The 19,940-nt window shown below is 42.2% G+C and overlaps 1 protein-coding gene across 1 annotated transcript; it reads right to left on the bottom strand.

Moving 5' to 3' along the window:
- Positions 1–17,511: 17,511 nt before the first annotated feature.
- Positions 17,512–19,242, bottom strand: LOC104675028 (phosphoglycerate mutase 1). Its single transcript, XM_010379498.2, has one exon. It carries the CDS (start codon positions 19,193–19,195, stop codon positions 18,431–18,433), a length of 765 nt encoding a protein of 254 aa, XP_010377800.2. The 5' UTR covers positions 19,196–19,242; the 3' UTR covers positions 17,512–18,430.
- Between the last annotated feature and the right edge of the window lie 698 nt (positions 19,243–19,940).

Here is a 19,940-nt window from a genome sequence, read left to right as displayed (position 1 = left end):
ACCTCGCCCGGCTAGTTTTCTGTATTTTTTAGTAGAGACGGGGTTTCACCATGTTAGCCAGGATAGTCTCGATCTCCTGACCTCGTGATCCGCCCGTCTCGGCCTCCCAAAGTGCTGGGATTACAGGCTTGAGCCACCGCGCCCTGCCCCTAGGGAGCAGCTTTTTATCACATATTTCAAAATATCTCCTTTACCTGATTACCATTAACTTGAAATCACTGATTTTTTTGGGTGCAGTCTCTGCCCCAAGTTTCTACAGAATGTTTTATAACAAATCTTTTGGGTTTTTTTTTCTTCCCAACCTATTAACCATTCGCCAGAATAAGCAGTAACATGACCAGCAGACAGTCTTTTTGGGTAACCCTGTGACTACCTTTCTCTGTTGGTGGAATTTAGGAACCATGTGTAGCAATGCAACAACTGAGCCTGCCAATCTCTAATGAGAGCTTGGGCCATTTCAGGCTACTCTTTCGTCCTAAATTCCTCTCCTCTCATGGAAATTTCCTTTCATCTATCCTATCCTTTTGCAAGACACATTCCAAGATGTTGACCAACTGATCTATTAATGAGCTTCTGGGAGTAAGTGAAAGGGAATTTAGGTGCCTATAAATGAAGTCTTATAAGTCCAACCCCTTTGTTTACTCAGAGGGCTGTAACTACAGCTGGCACGGGGGAGGGGAACTGGTCCTGGCAGGTCAGGATAAAGAGGTGTTTGGAATATTACCCCTTCCCTTAAGAGGTGGGCTTGGTTTAGTGATGGTGATTGACACCCAAAATTGTACTTGGAAGCCAACCAGCAGTCTACAGTTTGGAGGTAATTTTCTCTTCGAAGTTGGACCCAATCCCCCTTTTCCCTCCAGCTTAACTACTTTATTCCGGGCCAGGGCCAGTTTTGTTGATGTTTTTCAGAGTGCCACCTACAGGCGTCAGCAGAACCCCTAGCGCAAAAGAAGAGATCAATGCCAGTGTCTGGGGGGTAGAGAGGAAGTGGGCTTGAAGGGGTGGAAATTGGAACAGTTTTGGGAACAAAGCACACAGCCGGAGGCCTGAGAGGAAGACTTCCAGTGGGCAGGACAGTTTGGGGGTCCCACTACCACAGGGAGAGGAACTGGAGTCTGGTGGAAAGGGAGGGGAAAGGCAGAGTGGCAGAGCAGGTGCTCCTGCCGTGTCACCAACAGGGAAGGCTGGCAAATCATATTGCCCTTCCAGGACTCCGTTTCCTACTTGGCAGATTGAGGGAATTAATTTCTTTGGATCAATGCTTTCTCTCTGAGGTTCCTTCATCTAGCTTTGCCTTTGAGCAAGATGAGTTTCAGTGGAGCTTCTAATCCAACAGAAAGCTCTTAAAGAGAAACGTCGACAGGTCCTGGAAAGGGAATACTGATGGGATTCGTGAATGGCGAGAAGAAAGAAAAGACTGAGGATTAAAATTGTGAGGAGCAGTACAGAGGGGTGGGTGAGGGTGGCTCTGCTGCGCACTAGCTGTGCCTCCTGTGGCTGTGATAGCATCGCTCTGAAGCATTCTCAGCTATAAAACATAAAACCAGGATAATACCAGGACCTGTTAAATTGGTACCTGTGCAAATTGTGAGGTTACCTGACGATGAATGTGAAGATCTCAGCTCAGAGCCTGGCATGTGGGCGAGAAATGTTGGTTGCTGCTGTTATGCACATGAGGATGGAGTATGGAGTACAGTAAAGGAAGGAGAAGAGCACACTGAAGACTTTCGAGGGTGCTGTGGCTTAGGGAAACTCCCACTGGAGGTGCATGATCCACACAGACAATGAAGCAGTCTGGGTAAATCAGAAAAGACCTTGATGAAGGAAACCTATCAAATAAATAGATATCCCAGGCCAGTGCTATGCCAGTTTACATTGCAGCCTGCAGCCAAAGGAAAACTCAGTATTATTGACCTCAGGTTTATTTAAAATTATCATATTTTGCTCGTCATAGACTTTTTTTTGCATTAGTGTCTATTTTTAAAAGGCACATTAAAATACTATTTATCTTGATTATTGTGTTTTTGGCCATCTCCTTAAATATTGTGCTCACGGCAAGTGCTTCACTAACCTCATCCTAGTCACAGCCTTGTCTAAAACAAGGTTGAAGACTTGATCAGTCATCAAAGTCGATTCCATAACAAAAATGTAGTAACTTGGTATGGAAGGCCCAGAGCCATCTAAATGATGACAGCAGCAAGGACAGAAGGAAATATGTCTTTTTTTCTACTGACAATGGAAGGAAGTCTGAAAATACGAAATACCCCATCCTAGCACCCACTCCATAAAAAAAAAAAGAATCTGGGCCTCTTTAGACCCAGATTCTAGGAAAATTACTACAGCATCATTAAATAGCTTTGCTCCAGAATGCCAGGCATGAGAAAACTCTAAGGAAGCTTTCTAACTTAGGGAAGGAGCATGAAATGCTTTACAGGATTTGAGTAGGAGGGGGTAGGTCAAAATTCAGCTAGCTCCAAAGTTAGGTGGTCCAGGAAAGGTTCTCTGAAGAAGGAAGAGCTGTTCTTACACAGTAGCAGCTATTGGGCAATTTGGATTTTATCATGATGAATGAAGAGAAACAGAGGCTACAGTCTTGTGCAAAAGGGGGTGTGGAGAAATAGTTGCAAAGGATAGGACAGGCAAAGGCCACTGTGGATGATGCACAACCCTTCAGGGCCCCTCTCAGATCTGTCCTGGGCATTCACAGGTGGGAGTATTCTAGCAGATGTCCAGCAGGAAAATCAACATTTTCAAGGAACCTCTGATTATTACCTTAGAGCTGGTGGATGACAGTATCTTGGAAAGTTCTTGTTTCCCTTAGGCTCTTATCTGATTTCAAGAGAGACAAAAGCACCATTCACAGCTAAAATGACAGGCAGCATAAGCAGCAAACCTACTCAACAATGCTCACTTCCAGCTCTATGCTAGACCCGGGGGCTGCTCACAAGGGCCCTGCCCAAAGAGCTGATGCAGCAAACTCCAGGACACCTAAGTGACCAGAACATGATGGGAACAGTGCTTTGCTATCTATGTCACTTCACAGAGCATGGAAAGGGTTTTACTGTGAAGAGATTTGACATATGTTACCTAGTTTTGATTTGCACTATGGCACTGTGATTAGGGCAACAACTTTTAGCCATTTCTTTTATGGACGAAAAGACTAAACCCTTGAGTGGTTAAGTGGCTTGCCCAGTGTCACTCAGCTGGTTAAGAAAAAGGCTGAGGACTGAGTTTTTAAATTCCCATACTGCAGTTATTTCTAGGAGGCCACATAGTGGAAAAGTTTGCAGCTATGTACCCCTCTGACCCCGTAAGACCTCTCCTTCTTTCAAAAGTCATCACGGTGCTTTTGTTCCCTGATCTCCCTGAAGCAGGTTGGGAAAAGGGTGATAGCCTGAGCCCATCAGCCAGTCTTCATGGGCCAGAGTCCCCCAAGCTTCCTTGCACCCCTTCCTTCTTGCCTTCATCCCAGGGAAATATCAGTATCTAAGTGACCCCACCACCAGCCACCAAGAACATTTCTGACTGGGCTCTGTGGTCTAATCCTGGTTCTTTCTCTAGTGGAAGGGAAATACAGCAGAGGAAAATCCCCAGTGTGTCCCAGACAGTATTCAAATGTATTCATTAAGTGATAAAATATTGGTTCAAAGCCAGGGACATCATCATCATTATCACTGTCATTATCAATAAGTGCTGCAATTAGAAGGAACATAGAAGACTCTCTGTCTTCAGGGAATTTCTTGTAAACAGGGGCATCATAGGGAGATTTTTAAACAGAAAATCTCCACACTCTGTGATTGCTGAGGGGCAAAACCGAGTCAAGGTGCAATGGGAACTGAGAGGAAAAGGGACCATGATCTCCCTGGGGGTCTAATGAATAAATTCCCTGAATGCAGACCCCTTGTGAGGTTGTGGCCACGTGTATGTGCATGTGTGGAACATTTTGAAGAAGGTTCATTATATATAAATGAATCTTACTTAATCTTTTAGAATTATGCTTGGGGCTACAGGGTCACCCACATTTCTATGGTCAGGATTGGCCAAAGAATTAAGTAGTTGAATAAGACATTCAGTGACAATTTTGACTTTATCATGTCCTTGGGGCATGGTGCTCTGATCTGCTTTATAATCAGAGTAAAATGCAAACACAATTTGTTGAATGCCTATGCTATGTCAGCTAGTCTGGGCACTCAGGTAATTTCTGTGAACAAAACAGGAAAATGAGGTTTATATTCTAGTGGTGTAAGTTGGAGACCCTCTCAAATGACATATGCTTCCCTTGAGCAGTGGTTCCCAAGCTGCCCATCAGAATCACTGGGGACCTTTCAAAAAATTCCCAAACCTGGCCAACCCAGGCCAAATTCAGAATCTCATGGGTGGCTTATAATTTTTTAAGTTCCCCAGGTGATTCTCACGTGCAAGTTGGGTTGAAAACCACTGTCCTCAAAATTCTGGTGGACTTCCCTAAGGAGGCATGTCTTCCCCGCCCCACTTCCAACCACCCTTCGAAAATCATTTATATAATTCACAGATGAAGAAACCCAGACCTAAAGGCTCAGAGTGACATGTCCAAAAAAAAAGGGGCACATCGAGGTCACCAGGCCAGAATTTGAACCTAGGTCTTCTGATTTTAAGCCTAGTGTGTTTTTCATCACTTTGAAAGAGTTAAGAAAACTGAAAATTGTTATTGCCTATAGCAAAAATCTGAGGGACTCCCCAGGGAAGAGAGGAGATTGTCTGCAAGCCTCCTTGTCTCTTCCTGTCACTCATTAAAAACTTTAGCACCTGGACCAGTCTTCATTCTTCTAAGAAATGTGAATATCCAGGGGGCACATTCAACATAGAGCCCACTGAATGAGCTCTTTCCTGGGACCCCCTCATTGCCAATACATGTTTTCTGCACTTCATCTCAGACATCCACTCCTGCGGCCACCCGCTGGACATCACTGCTACTGTTACTTCAAATAAGAACTTCTCCATTGAGAAAGCCTCTCCTTCAGTGCACAGGCTTGAGGTCCCTCGCTGAAACCGTTCTCCAATCTCGGCAGACTTGGTCAGACCACCAATGTACTCACTCGCTTTTTTCTTTTTCAGTACCTCCCTCTTTCATTTCCCTTCATGCCTGGTTTGCATCCCTTGGGCCATCATTTTCATCATTATGGGGCAAGTACCATATTTGTAACTCCCATGCCCACTCCTCTAAACACTCTTTCCCTCGAACACCAGCTCACACACCTGCTGTTATTAATGTCTGAAGCCCTCTTCCCCTACCATTTTGTCTAATTCCTAATCATCCTTTAAGTTTCAGTTTAATTACTTCAAGAGGTCCTCCCTGACCCTTCAGTCTAAAGGAGGGACCCCCTTGTTACACCATTCCTTCTCAATTCTTATCATAAGCTGTATTTGTACATGTATTTCGGTGCTGTGTTTAACATGTCTTTCCCTGCCAGGCATGGGCATGGGGCTGTCTGTTTTGATTACTGATATATCCCCAGTGATTGACACACTTCTGGCACATAACAGTTACTTTATAAGTACATGAATGAATGAATGAATGAATGAATGAATGAATGAATGAATTTATTCATTCAAAGTCACCCAGAGTTATTTAGTGGTAGAGCCACAACTTACCCATTTGACTACAGTTTGACCTTTGAGATGAATTTTGCGATTAAATTTTCAATTGAGCCCCCTCAGATGCTCATTTGCATAGGCCCTGTTGACTGGACTCTGCCAGAGGTAGAGTTTGCCCAGTAGTGAATCCTAGAACCCCATGTGTTCTACATGATAGCATCAAGCAATTGTCCGTGGGGATGAGTTATGAACCCAAGAGGCCAGAGTGCATTGCAGTGGGGTTGAGGGTTACACGTTTTAAGAAGCTATGCCTCTGGCTCTGCTGTCTGCCCTAGAGATGGCACCTTTAATTCTTTCGTAGACTAGGCCAAAGGTGCCTTGCTTAAAGTGTCATTTCTCTAATCCAGTAGTAAGTGGGTCTTTTACATGCAATTTTAAACCTTTCTTCACATAAAATGTTTCTTTACATGGAAGGACCTTATAATTCCTGAATGTCCTCAACTGCTCTTGAAAAGGTCACCTTCAGACTGGGCCCCCCAGCTTTCATATGAGTCATTATGGTAACATTTTTCCCTATAGGCTATTTGAGATCCCTCAGAAATCTCAAACATGTGTTCCTACTTTGAATATTTATTTAGTTTCTGAAGGAGAAGGCTGAGCTAGAGACCTGGAGAATGAAATAAGGTATTAGTATCTACTGCCTTAATCGGTTAATTGATTGAGCACAAATGGGAGGCTGACTGTGCTCAGAGTTTTATAGAAAGTAACAAGATGAATGAGTTGGAAAGTTTGGGCAATTGGCCATCCAAAGAGAACTAGGGAAGAAAGGTCCCGTTTATTGTCTGCATGGTGTCCCACCAAGGACAGCACATGACAAGTCCTTCTGTCATTCACAGGTGTCCAAATAGAACACACGGTTGGGTGGCCTTCTGTAACTACTGCTTTCAAGTAGGCTGTGTAACCTTGGCTTCCAATCTCACACTGATTTTGATGCTTGAGCCCCTACCCCCTAGAGATCTGATGAAGAGGAACTGGAGAAGTTGGATGTCTGTAGCATCAAAAGGCTCTCCATGTGAATCTGATGCTCTGCCAGCACTGGGCGTTTGCCACCTTCATAGACATCTCTGAGCAGGAGGCCTTTGGTGATTTAGGTTACTGATGGTATGTATTTTTTTTAGTGTCAGAATCATCTAGTCCCTGCACTTTAGAGAGTCCAGTGTTTCACAAACACACAAAGAATATAAATCTATTGACGAACACACAGTTGCCTTTGTTGCTTGGAATTTGCTGCCCAGTGCTGCCCTAGTGTATAACCCAAAAACTTAGACATCCACTCAACAAGCAATGCTCTTCAAGCCCCAGGGAAGCTCTACAGTGTTAGGGGTGGGCCTGCATGACAGCACAGAAATCCAGGTCTTTTCTGAGGATAAGTCCCACTAGGCCCCATGTCACACATGTTCCTTTTTACCCTTAGCCTATCCTCTTTTTCTGCCTCCCAAACCAACTAGACTATCTTTTAGCTCTGCTAAGATGTTTTGATAAAAAAAGGAATGATCCACTGGAAGTTCATTCTCAGAAGATCTGTTTTCTTCTGATAAAGAACCCAGGGAGAACCCAACTGGTGAAAGCTGTAGCTTTGTTGGGGCTATTAGTCTTTATTGAACCATGAATTCCCCTGGACGGAGGCCTAAGCAGAAATCCCTCATTCTTTACATAAATAAACAAATAAATAAAATATTTTGGCTGGTACCTAATAAAAACACACACAGGCAAATCAAGTTTAGCACATATCCTGGAAACTCCCAGCTTTCAAACTTCAATAAGATAGTTAGTTGTAGGGTATTCAGCCCAATTAAAGCATATACACAAAATCCCCTTTTAGCTTAAAAAATGACAAGTAACAGGGTCTTTTTCTTTATTCTAGACCCTTTGATTGTGGTTTAGTGGCTAAGACTGAGATTAGTGAAGAGAAATATTACTAATCTGAAAACTTTTTTCTTGGGAGGAAAATGCTATGAAGTATCAAATTGTCCTAAGCAATTATTCAAACAACACAAAACAAAACAACCAGGCTAAAGATGATCTTCTAGCAAAGGGATTTGCCATGCTTGACTTCTGTGCTTATTTTGAAAGGAATGAGGGAAAATAGATAGGCATTATACCCCCACTCTGGCCATATGGTTTTAGTTTTATTTGGATCAGTGTGAACAGGAACTTTGAAAAGCAGAGACAGACAGACACAAAGAAAGAGAAAGAAAAAGGAAGAAAGAAAGAGAAAAGAAAAGGGAAGAAAAGAAGCGATTGTTCAGATTTCCGGCTTTCAAATAATGCCAAACCAGGATATATGCCCAGGCAATTTTGGTCTCAAGGCCCAAGGCCAAAATCACATAATGAAGAATCCCCAGCAGACATAACTTACTTTTAGTGGCATGCGTTTCCCATTTTGAGTTTAGAAACTCTGGTCTAATGTGACAGAGGTACAGGTTTTAAGATCTTCGGGGCCCTTTTGCTTTTCTTCAAAAGCACATAATGCCGTGATTCTCATGGGGGGTGGTTTTGCTCCTTCTAGGTGCATTCGACAATGTCTGGAGACGTTTTTTGTTGTCACAGATTGGAGATGGGAGTGGGTGGGGATGTGGAGTGGGCATTTTCTAGTCCGGAAAAATCAGAGATACAGCTAAACATCCTACAATGCTCAGAACAACCAAAAAATATCTGGCCCAAAATGTCAATAATGCCAACAATGAGAAACCCTGACTTAGTGGGCCTCCTTAGCCGACTACAGAAGTTACTGTGTGATGGACACACTCCCCGGGAAGATAGAGATTAAATAATTACAGCTATTATTCATTGATTCATTGATTCATATTATTCACTGATACTTGTATATCAGATGCTTCATGCACATTAACGTTTTAAATTAATAGACTTTAATTTTCAGTGCAGTTTTAGGTTTACAGAAAAATTGCATAGCAAGTTCTCATGTGGCACTACATCCACCCCTCAGTTTTTCTATCACTGACATCTTGCAGTACTGTAGTATATATACTACAATTGATGAACCAATACTGATATATTATTATTAACTGAAGTCCATAGTTTACATTAGAGTTCAGTTTGTGTTGTAGATTCTATGGGTTGTGAAAAATGTATAATGTCACGTGTCCACCATTATAGTATCAAAAAAAGTAGTTTCTTATCCCTAAAATCCTTTGAGCTTCTCACATTCTTCCCTCATTTCCTCCCCTCAAATCATTGGCAACTATTAATCTTTTTACCATCTCCATAGTTCTGCCTTTTCCAGAATGTCATTTAGTTGGAATCACATAGTATGTAGTCTTTTCAAATTGGCTTCTTTCACTAAGCAATATGCACTTGAGCTTCTTCCAAGTCTTTGTGACTTGGTAGTTCATTTAGTCTTAGCATTAATAATATTCCGTTATATGGATATACCACATTTTGTTTATCCATTCACTATTAAAGGGCATCTTGGTTGCCTCAAAATTTTGGCAATTACGATGAATACAACTTCTATAAACATTTGTGTGCAGGTTTTGTGTGGAAATAAAATTTCAGCTTATTTGGGTAAGTATCAAGAAACGCAACTGCTAGATTGTATGATAAGACTATGTTTAGTTTTCTAAGAAACTGCACACTCTCTTCCAAAGGAGCTTTGCCATTCTGCATTCTCATCAGCAATGCATGAGGGTTCTGTTGCTCCATATCACTGCCAGCATTTGATATTGTCAGTGTTCTGGATTTTGGCCACTCTAATAGGTGTGTAGTGGTATCTCAGTGTGGTTTTCATTTGCAATTCCTTGATGACATAAGGTATCGAGCATCTTTTTATATGTTTCTTTTTTGTCATCTGTATATCTTCTTTGGTGAGGTGTCCAAACATTTTGCCCATTTAGAAATTTGGATTGTTTATTTTCTTATTGTAGTTTTAAGAATTATTTGTATATTTTGGACACTGGTCCTTTATCAGATATGTGTTTTGCAAAGATTTTCTCTCAATCTGTGGATTTTGTTTTCCTTTTCTTAATAGTATCTTTCACAGAGCAGGAGTTTTAAATTTTTATAACATCTAACTTATCAATATTTTCTTTTAAAGGTCATGCTGTTGGTGTTGTGTCTGAAAAGTAATTGCCCACTTGAAGGTCACTTAGATTTCCTCTTATGTTTTCTTCTAGGAGTTTTATAGTTTTGTGTTTCGCATTTAGGTTGATGATCCATTTTGAGTTAATTTTTGTGAAAAATGTAAGATCTGTGTCTACATTGATTTCTTGAATGTTCCTTGTGTACCAGAACATTTCATGTCTATATATATATTTTATTTATTTATTTTAGATGGAGTCTTGCTCTGTTGCCAAGACTGGAGTGCAGCGGTATGACCTCAGTTCACTGCAACCTTCACCTCCCAATTTCAAGGGATTCTCCTGCCTCAGCCTCCTAAGTAGCTGGGATTACAGGTGTATGCCACCATGCCTGGCTAATTTTTGTATTTTTAGTAGAGACAGGAATTCGTAATGTTGGCCAGCCTGGTCTTGAACTCCTGACCTCAAGTAATCCATCTGGCTTGGCCTCCCAAAGTGCTGGGATTACAGCATGAGCCATTACGCCCAGCCAATGTACATTATTTTTAATCCTCATACTTCTTTTCAAGATTGGTACTTTCATCATTTTAAACTTGAGGAAGCAGAGGCTTAGAGGATTAAATATCATACCTAATTTAATTATGTACTAAGTGATAGAGGTGAGATTGCAGTTAGGTGTTTCTTGAGTCTGACTCCCCAAACCATAATCTTTCTACAACACTATGTTCTCTTTCAAACTGAAACAAAGATCCTTTTTGGAATGGGTTTGTAAAGTCTAATCTTTCACTCTAAAAATCCATATCCATTTCCGGGCAAAATTTATTTTGAAAATAAATAGTTATTTTAAGCTATACTAGAATGCTGAGACCCACACTGTATAACAGAAATTCAGGGCTTGACTTATCCAATAAGCTACAATGTATGCAATTACGTAATTCAAGAAGAGACCAACAAACACTAGTGCGGACCCTCAAAATGTTGTGAATGAGACGTTTCAATAACAAAGATGCATTAAAGTACGTTACCTAACAAGTACCTGGAGGTAGGGAATCCAGTCCAGCAACATCATCAGAAACACTTGCTCTCTCTCACGTTGAGTTCTATAATTCTTAGTGGGCTAATCTGTCCTCGGGCTTGTTGGTTCATGATGGAAAAAATGGTTGGTCCATTCATCACAGCTATACTCTACACAGAAAGAAGGGGAAGAAAATGGCACCTGCCTCCTTCTATTTATTTTATCTGGAAAGAGAGAACCGCTGATATAGTTTGGCTGTGTCTCCACCCAAATCTCATCTTGAATTGTAGTTCCCATATTCCCCACATGTCATGGGAGGGACCCAGTGGGAGGTGATTGAATCATGGGGGCAATTATCCTCATGCTGTTCTTGTGATAGTGAGTGAGGTCTCACAAGATTTGATGATTTTATAAGGGATTTTCCCCCCTTTTGCTCAGCACTTCTTCCTGCCACCATGTGAAGAGGGACATGTTTGCCTTCTACCATGATTATAAGTTTTCTGAGGCCCCTCCAGCCATGTTGAACTGTGAGTCAATTAAACCTCTTTCCTTTATAAATTACCCAGTCTTGGATATGTGTTTATTAGCAGTGTGAAAATGGACTAATACACCCTCTCACAAACTTTCCTTTACATCTCATTGTGTTACACGGCTGCTTTTAGGTATTCTAGACTCTATAATAGAGGCTGGCAAGAAACTAGGGGGCTGAAAAAAGATGTTGAGTGTATCCACTTAAAAATATCTGTGGTTGGGCAAGATGGCTCATGCCTATAATCCAATCACTTTGGGAGGCCGAGGTGTGTGGGTCACTTTAGGCCAGGAGTTTGAGACCAGCCTGATCAACATGGTAAAACCCTGTGTCTACTGAAAAACACCAAAATTGGCCGGACATGATGGCACATGCCTGCAATCCCAGCTACAGAGGAGGCTGAGGCACGAGAATCCCTTGAGCCTTGGAGGCGGAGGTTGTAGTGAGCCAAGATCATGCCACTGCACTCCAGCCTGTGTGACAGAGTGAAACTCTGTCTCAAAAAAAAAAAAAAAAAAAAAAAAAAAAATTGCCTTGGGAACCTCTTATCATAAAAGAGTCCTTCTCTTTCATCCTATCTCTTGCCCAACCTGTTCCTGTGTATAAAACCCCCAGCACAATGACTGCTTAAACTTCCCATCCAATTCTGGCTTCTCTAATCATTAAGTACAGTTTTCTCGGACTATATATATTTACTTAGAGAACCACTGGAACTGCCCACAGAACCTCAGTAAAGAAGCTAGATTGGTGAAATGGGAACTGCTACTTTAGAGAAAGAGGACCTCCACTGGCTGTCTCAAATCCTGGCATCGTCACCTAGAAGTCACTCAGTTCAATGAATTCATAAGCACCACGTTAGTGCCAGGGAACACATCAAGAACAAAGAAGAGAAATATATACTAAGGGAAAAGAAATCCAATTGTTACACTAAATCTCAAAAAAGCTTTCCTTTTCTCTGTGGTCATCTCCAATACCCAGTAGAGTACACATTCAGATGCATTTTGGAAGTCCTACCCAGAGTAAGCAGAGAAGAGAAAGAAAAGAAAAGACATCCAAATAAAAAAAGAGGAAGTTAAATTATCTCTCTTCACTGACAGTAAGTTTCCATACCTTGAAAACCCTAAAGATTCTGCCAAAGGACTTTTAGATGATAAATGACTTCAGCAAAGTCTCAGGATACAAAATCAACATACAAAAATCAGTAGCATTTCTCTATGCCAATAATGTTCAAACTGAGAATCGAATCAAGAATGCAGTCCCATTTACAATAGACACACACACACACACACACACACACACACGCACACACACACAGAGCTAAGAATACATCTAACCAAGGAGGCGAAACATCTCTACAAGGAGAACGCTGAAAGATTCCATCACTGCTGAAGGAAATCATAGATGACACAAACAAATAAAAAAGCATTCCATGCTCATGGTTTATAAGAGTCAATGTTGTTAAGATAAAGTAATCTACATATTCAATGTTATTTCCATCAAATTACCAACATCATTTTTCACAGAATCAGAAAAACCTATTCCTAAATTCATATGTAACCAAAAAAGAGCCCAAATAGCCAGGGTAATCCTAAGCAAAAAGAATAAAGCTGGAGGCATCACATTACCCAACTTTAAACTATGCTATGAGGCCACAGTAACCAAAATATTATGGTACTGGTAAAAAAAATAGACCTATAGACCAATGGAATAGAACAGAGACTCTTGAAATAAAGCTGCACAGCTAAAGAATACCCTATCCAATAAATGGTGGTTGGACAAGTGGCTAACCATATGCAGAAGAATGAACCTGGACCCCTATCTCACACTATATACAAAAATTAACTCAAGATGGATTAAAGACTTAAATGTAAGACCTTACACTATAAAAATCCTAGAAGAAAACTTAGGTAATACTCTTCCAGACACTGGCCTAGGCAAAGGATTTGTGATGAAGACCTCAATACAACACAATAAAAAAATAGACAAATGGGACTTAATTAAACTAAAGAATTTCTGCACAGCAAAAGAAACCATGAACAGAGTAAACAGACAATCTACAGAATGAGATAAAATATTTGCACACTATGCATCCGATAAAGGGCTAATATCCAGAATCTAAGGAACATAAATAAATGAACAAGAAAAAAACAAATAACCCCATTAAAAAGTGGGCAAAGGACATGAACAGACACTTCTCGAATGAAGAAATACAAGTGACCAAGAAACATGACAAAATGCTCAACATCACTAATAATCAGAAAGATGCAAATCAAAATCACATGAGATGACATCTCATACCAGTCAGAACGGCTATTATTAAGAAGTCAAAAAATAACGGATGTTGGTGAGGTTGCAGAGAAAAGGGAATGCTTATACAATGTTGTTGGGAAGGCAAATTAGTTCAGCCCCCATGGAAGGCAGTTTGGAGATTTCTCAGAGAACCAAAAATAGAATTACCATTTGACCCAACAATCCCATTACTGGCTATATACCCAAAGGAAAATAAACGGTTCTACTAAAGAGACAACCGCACTTGTATGTTTATCACAGCACTATTCACAACATCAAAGACATGGAATTAACGCATGTGTTTATCAACAGTGGATTGGATGAAGAAAATGTGGTACATATACATCATGGAATACTACACAGCCACAAAAAAAGAACGAAATCATGTCCTTTGCAGGAACATGGATGCAGCTAGAGGCCATTATCCCAGGCAAATTAATGCAGAAACAGAAAATCAAATACCACATGTTCTCACTTAAAAGTGAGAGTTAAACATTGGGTACACATGGGTGCAAAGATGGGAACAACAGACACTGGGGACTCCAAAAGCAGGGAGAGTGGGAGGGGGCAAGGGTTTAAAAATTACCCATTGGCTACTATTTTGGCTACTTGGGTGACAGGATCATCAAAAGCCCCAATCTCAGCATCACACAATATATCCAATAAAAAACCTCCACATGTACCTGCTGAATCTAAAATTTAAAAACAAGAAACTAATGTATTTCATCATCCAACCTGATATATACACATATCTTTTTATATTCTCACAGGCAGTTAATACTTATAGCATGTGGACCATTATATGAGTTCAGCACTAAGACTACAAGTGACCTGATACTGAACCAAGAATGTCTTTCTGGGTCAAGATGGGTCTATGCCAGAGGCATTTAAAATCCAGTGCAAGACCACTGCTTGGATATATCAGTGTAAGTGTGAGCACGTTAGTGGGGGCACAATATTGTGAAGCAGAATGATTTTTTATAAGTACAGAACACAATACATTCCTTTTCTCAAGAAGCCTACCTTTTAATTGGGGAGGTCATTCACTCACACTGACAAGTTGAAGGGGGGCATCGGGAATATAAATGCTAAAGAGATGCACAGAGGGGCGATCATAAACTTGGATGGGATTAATCAAGTCTTTTAGCAAGAGGTAAAATTTTCAATTATACTGATAAATGCAAGACTGCTTTTGTAGTTCAATTTGATTTCAAAGAGCTTAATTAAGAGAGTTAAACATGATGGAGGATATGGTAGACAGACAAAAAAGGAAGCAATCATACCTGTTGGATAAATTCATCAGTACACCCTCAGGGCCTGCCCAGGAAGAATCTCTAAACAGGAAATGAATTAAAATGAAAAGCATGGCCACCAGAGAAGAAGAGCTCAAGGGGCAGGATGAAGACAATTTGGCCCCGGGATCCTGTTGTTTCCCTAACACGTTCCCTTACTGTCCTCCTGCCAATGGACCTGCTTTGTAGCATGAAGGTGTTTCCCCAGCACTAACAAATGGTGAAGACGCCAAAAAGGAATGAAGCTTTAGCCGTCAATCTTCACTATCATTCATTTCCTAAATCTGCTTGTTTTTTCTGCTTGGCTTGAAGGGAGGAGGGTTTTTTTTTTTTTTTTTTTTTTTTTTTTTTTTTTTTTTTTTCCTGCAGAACAGCCTGGTGAGAGACTGTGGCTGTCTGAAGCGTAGAGGGGGACTCGCACTGCAGATGGTACCTGGTCTGGGTGTTTCAGCTGCAGCCAGCTGAAAGTCATATGGCCAGACAGGGCATTTCACATTCTTTAACTTCATTTTGGTTCAATCAGCATTGTCCAGTGCCTACACAGAGGTTGCCCTCTAATGTGGAGGCTGTGCTGGGCATTGGGGATTAAGAGGTGAGTGCAGCATGCTTGCCCTGTGGAGTTCACAGTGGAGTCTCTAATGTAAGTGTCTGAACAATGGAGGTTGGAAACCAGGGGAACACAGTGAGGGGCTCACAGCCCCCCATGAGGGTCATGGGAGACTTGTGAGTGGGCAATAAGCATTGAGCGCCTGTAAACAGCACTTTTTAAGAATGAAAACAACTAAGCCTTTGTTTACTTATAGGAAAATAAAATGGGAATAGAAAATATCCTGTTACTAAAAGGCCATTGGCTGGGTGTGGTAGCTCACATGTGTAATCCTAGCACTTTCCGAGGCTGAGATGGGAGGATTGCTTAAGACCAGCAGTTCAAGAGCAGCCTGGGCAACACAGATCCTGTCTACAACATACATAGGTAAAAATTAGCTGGGTGTGGTGATGCATGCCTATAGTCCCAGCTACTCAAGAGTGTGAGACAGGAGGATCCCCTGAGCCCAGAAGTTTGAGGCTGTAGTGAGCGATGATAGCTCTACTGCACTCCAGCCTAGGTGACAGAGCAAGACTTTGTCTCCAACAAAACAAAAGAATAAGATGACTGGGTTGGGGAGGAGACTTTGAAAAAGTTATGAATTTGAAGCTACATAGTTCAGCTGGTGAAAACAATGAATAATCCCCAAACAATTCATTTATAGGTGCCACAACAGCAGATATGGCTACATTATACTTGAAACTAGAAGTTTTAAAGTGGTAGATGGTAAGGCAGAGACAAGGAACCTAGAAACCCTATTAGCTAAGTAAACCTCTGGAAAAACATAGTATGATATTGTAAGAAAGAATCATATAAATATGTATGGATGTGTTGGCTTTATTTTAGATGATAGAAATTCCCTGGGTTTGTGTTTCTATAAATGGATTATACTTTGGAAATTGTGCTTGAAGTCATAAAGTGGAGAGGAGCACAGACGAGCACAGAAAGGGACCTCAGCCAAGTCACTGTGGTTTGACTTCCCCCAAGCCATCCTCAGTCCCTTCCTCCTTTCCCTCCTCCCAGGAGGCAAGCAGAACAGTCATGCAGTCTCTTTCCCACCCTCCCTTGGAGCTGAGGATGGCCATTTCACCCATTTCTGCTAAATGAGGCATTAAGTAGATTTGCAGGAGGACTTTTGGGAAAGTTATTTTGCTTTCTGATTAAAAGGACAGAACCTTTCCCTTGCCTTTGATTCCAGTTTGAGATGCTGAATTGAGGACAAAATCTTACAACCATGAAGCAAAATCACAAGGACAAAAAACAACACTTAGAGGTTATGCAGCCCTCTAAAGGACCCAGGAAGGGACTACCTCAAGACTTCTTGTGAACATTACCACTGAAAACATGAATTTTTTGGTATATGCCAATAAAAACATTCTTAATTTTTATAGAAGGATTAAGAAAGATGCCAACTGGTAGAAGCAAGATTTTCTGATCTCAACCCCGCCCCTAATCATACGCTTTCCCCTTCACCATTTCAGTTAAGGTAGATGGATGTTCTACGACAGATACATAAAATATACGCGAACGTCGTCTGAAAGGAGATAAATAACTGATGTTTATTTTCTTTTTAGGTATGCACAGCTTTTATTGACGAAGAAAACAACTGAGGAAGGAACCGAATAGTAGATAAATAGATCACTGAGGAGAGTTATAGCATGTCTGCCTATGATGTCTTCAGTAGTTGCCGTCTTGTTGAGAGTTGGGATTGAATTACCCCATCTTTCAAGACCCACTTGCACTGTCGGAGTAGGAGCATCTGAGCAAATGGGAAGGCTGTATTCTTGATTTCCTACACTTTGCTTCATTTTTCTGTTGGAGGTGAGCCCCCGATATTGGTGTTCTGTGTGCCTCTTCTTCCTCTTCTGTCTACCATTCTCTGCTTTGACCTCTTTCTATCCCATCAATTTCTCACTCAACAAGTGCCCAACTGATATCCCTACCTGACCCTCACAGGGCTCCTCTCTGCAATGGCACTGCTCTTCCTCCTTGTGTGCTTGCCTGTTCCCTCGCCTGGCTTCTCTCGCACTTTCTCTCCTTTCCCTCCTTTTTGTCCTTCTCATTTTGTTGTGTTGTCCCGCCCTCTCCTCTCCCCCTCTACTCCTTCCCTCCTTTCTTTTTTTTTTTTTTTTTTTTATTGCACATCACTCCTTTATTATACCGATCTGGAAAAAGGATTTAGTACACTTATGCTCAGGTGAACACTGGACCCATGTGGCAGAGCCAAGCAACTAGAACATGATTCGGAAATCAGTGAAAGACACTTGGAGAGGACCAAGGGGCGTTTCACTGCCATGAAACAAGGCAGGAAGGGATTCTAACACACACGGCAGGAAGCACTCCTGCCCCTCAGAGGTCGAGGAACTGATCCCATACTGGTATGAGGAATGGCTTATTTTCTGATGACCACATGTGGGACTATTTCAACCGCCACAAGAAACCCCAGAAGGGTTACTGTTTTGTATTATTTATATATACTATACTTTTTTAATAAAAGTAAATGTAACACATAACTAAATTCAGGATTGATCCCAAACTTCTAGAGCCAGGTCCTCTAGGGTCAGGGAGGAAACAGCCGTCACATCACCATGCAGGTTACATTCATCCTCCACTGGAATGACTAGAGCTCCCAAGCAGTGGCCTGACTGCAGAAGAGCAGAGGACTGGCTCCTGGGGACAGACAGGCTCTGTTGCTTCTCCTCATTGGTCATGGCTTAGCATGGTTCCTCCCCACAAGTCCTTAGTAAACAAAGAACTCGCAAAAACCCAAGTTACTACCTTTAAACTCTGTTGGATAAGGGGAGCTTTTCCACAGCTTGGACTAGAGAACCTATGCTCTAGAAGTGCTATTCTGACTAGATTGTACGAAGGGAGTGGGTGCAGAAGACAAAATGGCTAAAATGAAAATGGGAGCGACCGATCCCCATCTGCAGCTACAACTCAAGATGTCTACAGATGTGGTCAGTGTGACATGTGCAGGTGGGAGGGGCAGAGGGACAAGACAGGCAGGGAGGGTGCTCCTGGGGACAGTATCCTCCCGGCTGGCCTTCATTTCTTGGCCTTGCCCTGGGCAGCCACAGCTTCCATAGCTTTGCGAACCGTCTCTTCATCCCCCAGGAACTGCATGGGCTTGATAGGCTTCAAGTTCTTGTCCAATTCATAGACAATGGGAATACCAGTCGGCAGGTTCAGTTCCATGATAGCCTCTTCAGAGAGACCCTCCAGATGCTTGACAATGCCCCGGAGGCTGTTTCCATGGGCTGCAATCAGTACACGTTTCCCCTCCTTGATCTGGGGAACTATTTCTTCATTCCAGAAGGGCAGAGCTCTGGCAGTAGTGTCCTTCAGACTCTCACAGGAGGGTAGCTGATCTTCTGTGAGGTCTGCATACCTGCGATCCTTACTGATGTTGCTGTAGAAAGGGTGGTCGGGCTCCATCGGAGGTGGTGGGACATCATAGGAGCGCCTCCAGATCTTCACCTGGGCCTCACCATGCTTTGCAGCAGTTTCTGCTTTATTGAGACCGGTTAGACCCCCATAGTGCCGCTCATTGAGGCGCCAAGTCCTCACCACTGGCAGCCACATCTGATCAATGGCATCTAGCACTGTCCAGAGGGTCCGGATCGCTCTCTTCTGTACTGAGGTGAAGCAGATGTCAAACTCATAGCCAGCATCTCGCAGCGCCTGCCCGCCGCGCTTCGCCTCCTCGTGGCCCGCTGGGCTCAGGTCGGCGTCGTAGCAGCCGCTGAAGCGGTTCTCCAGGTTCCATGCGCTCTCGCCGTGCCGGATCAGCACCAGTTTGTAGGCGGCCATGGCGGCGGGCTAAGGATGCGGCACCGACTGCGGTTCGCAGATTCCGGAGTCCCCTCCTTTCTTTAAAGGAAAAGAACAGGTAATAAACCATGAAATTACACCTTCTACTGAAAATACTCACAATTGGTTAAGCAGATTACTGAGCAGAATTGGAAGTACCAAAGATGGTGATGAAATGATGAAATTCTCACACCCTCTACTTTTCATAAACTGACACGATTTAACCTTCCTCTACTTTAAAACCACAAAAGGAGAGAGACTTTCACTCCTGCTTCATGAGTCTCCTCTCTTCCACTCAGTTCCTGTCTTTATCCAGTCTCCTTCTTCTTTGGAGGGTCATTTTGATCATCTGGAGTGGTAGACCGTGGAATCCACATTAAGACACCCATCAACGATCAGAGGTGATGACTTAGGCAAATTAAATCTGAATCTCAGGGGCAAGGCTCAGACATGGATTTTTTTTTTTTTAATTCCCTAAGTGAATAAATTTGTAGCCAGATGTGAGAACCAATATTCTACCACATGCAGTTCTCAATATAACGCTGCCCATTACAATTGTGTAAGTTCAAGTTGGGCCTAGGATATAAGGAAACCCCACGTTGGTTTGAGAATGAAGCAGAAAAAAAACCTCCTCATGAGGGTATCAGGACTTCCCAAAAGGGTAAGAGGGGGCTGAGATGACAATGTGTAGGCGCTGCCCACGTTCAGGGGTATGCCCGAAGCTAAAATTATTTCCAAAAACCCC

This window comes from Rhinopithecus roxellana, chromosome 4 (genome assembly GCF_007565055.1).
Source record: "Rhinopithecus roxellana isolate Shanxi Qingling chromosome 4, ASM756505v1, whole genome shotgun sequence".
NCBI classification, from domain to species: Eukaryota; Metazoa; Chordata; class Mammalia; order Primates; family Cercopithecidae; genus Rhinopithecus; species Rhinopithecus roxellana.
The sequence above is the reverse complement of the archived record's forward strand: the minus strand, read 5'-3'. Positions and strand labels throughout refer to the sequence as shown.

What these genes read in the sequence shown, in the direction of transcription:
- LOC104675028 (XM_010379498.2), bottom strand. Translation starts at nt 19,195, where the DNA reads ATGGCCGCCTACAAACTGGTGCTGATCCGGCACGGCGAGAGCGCATGG.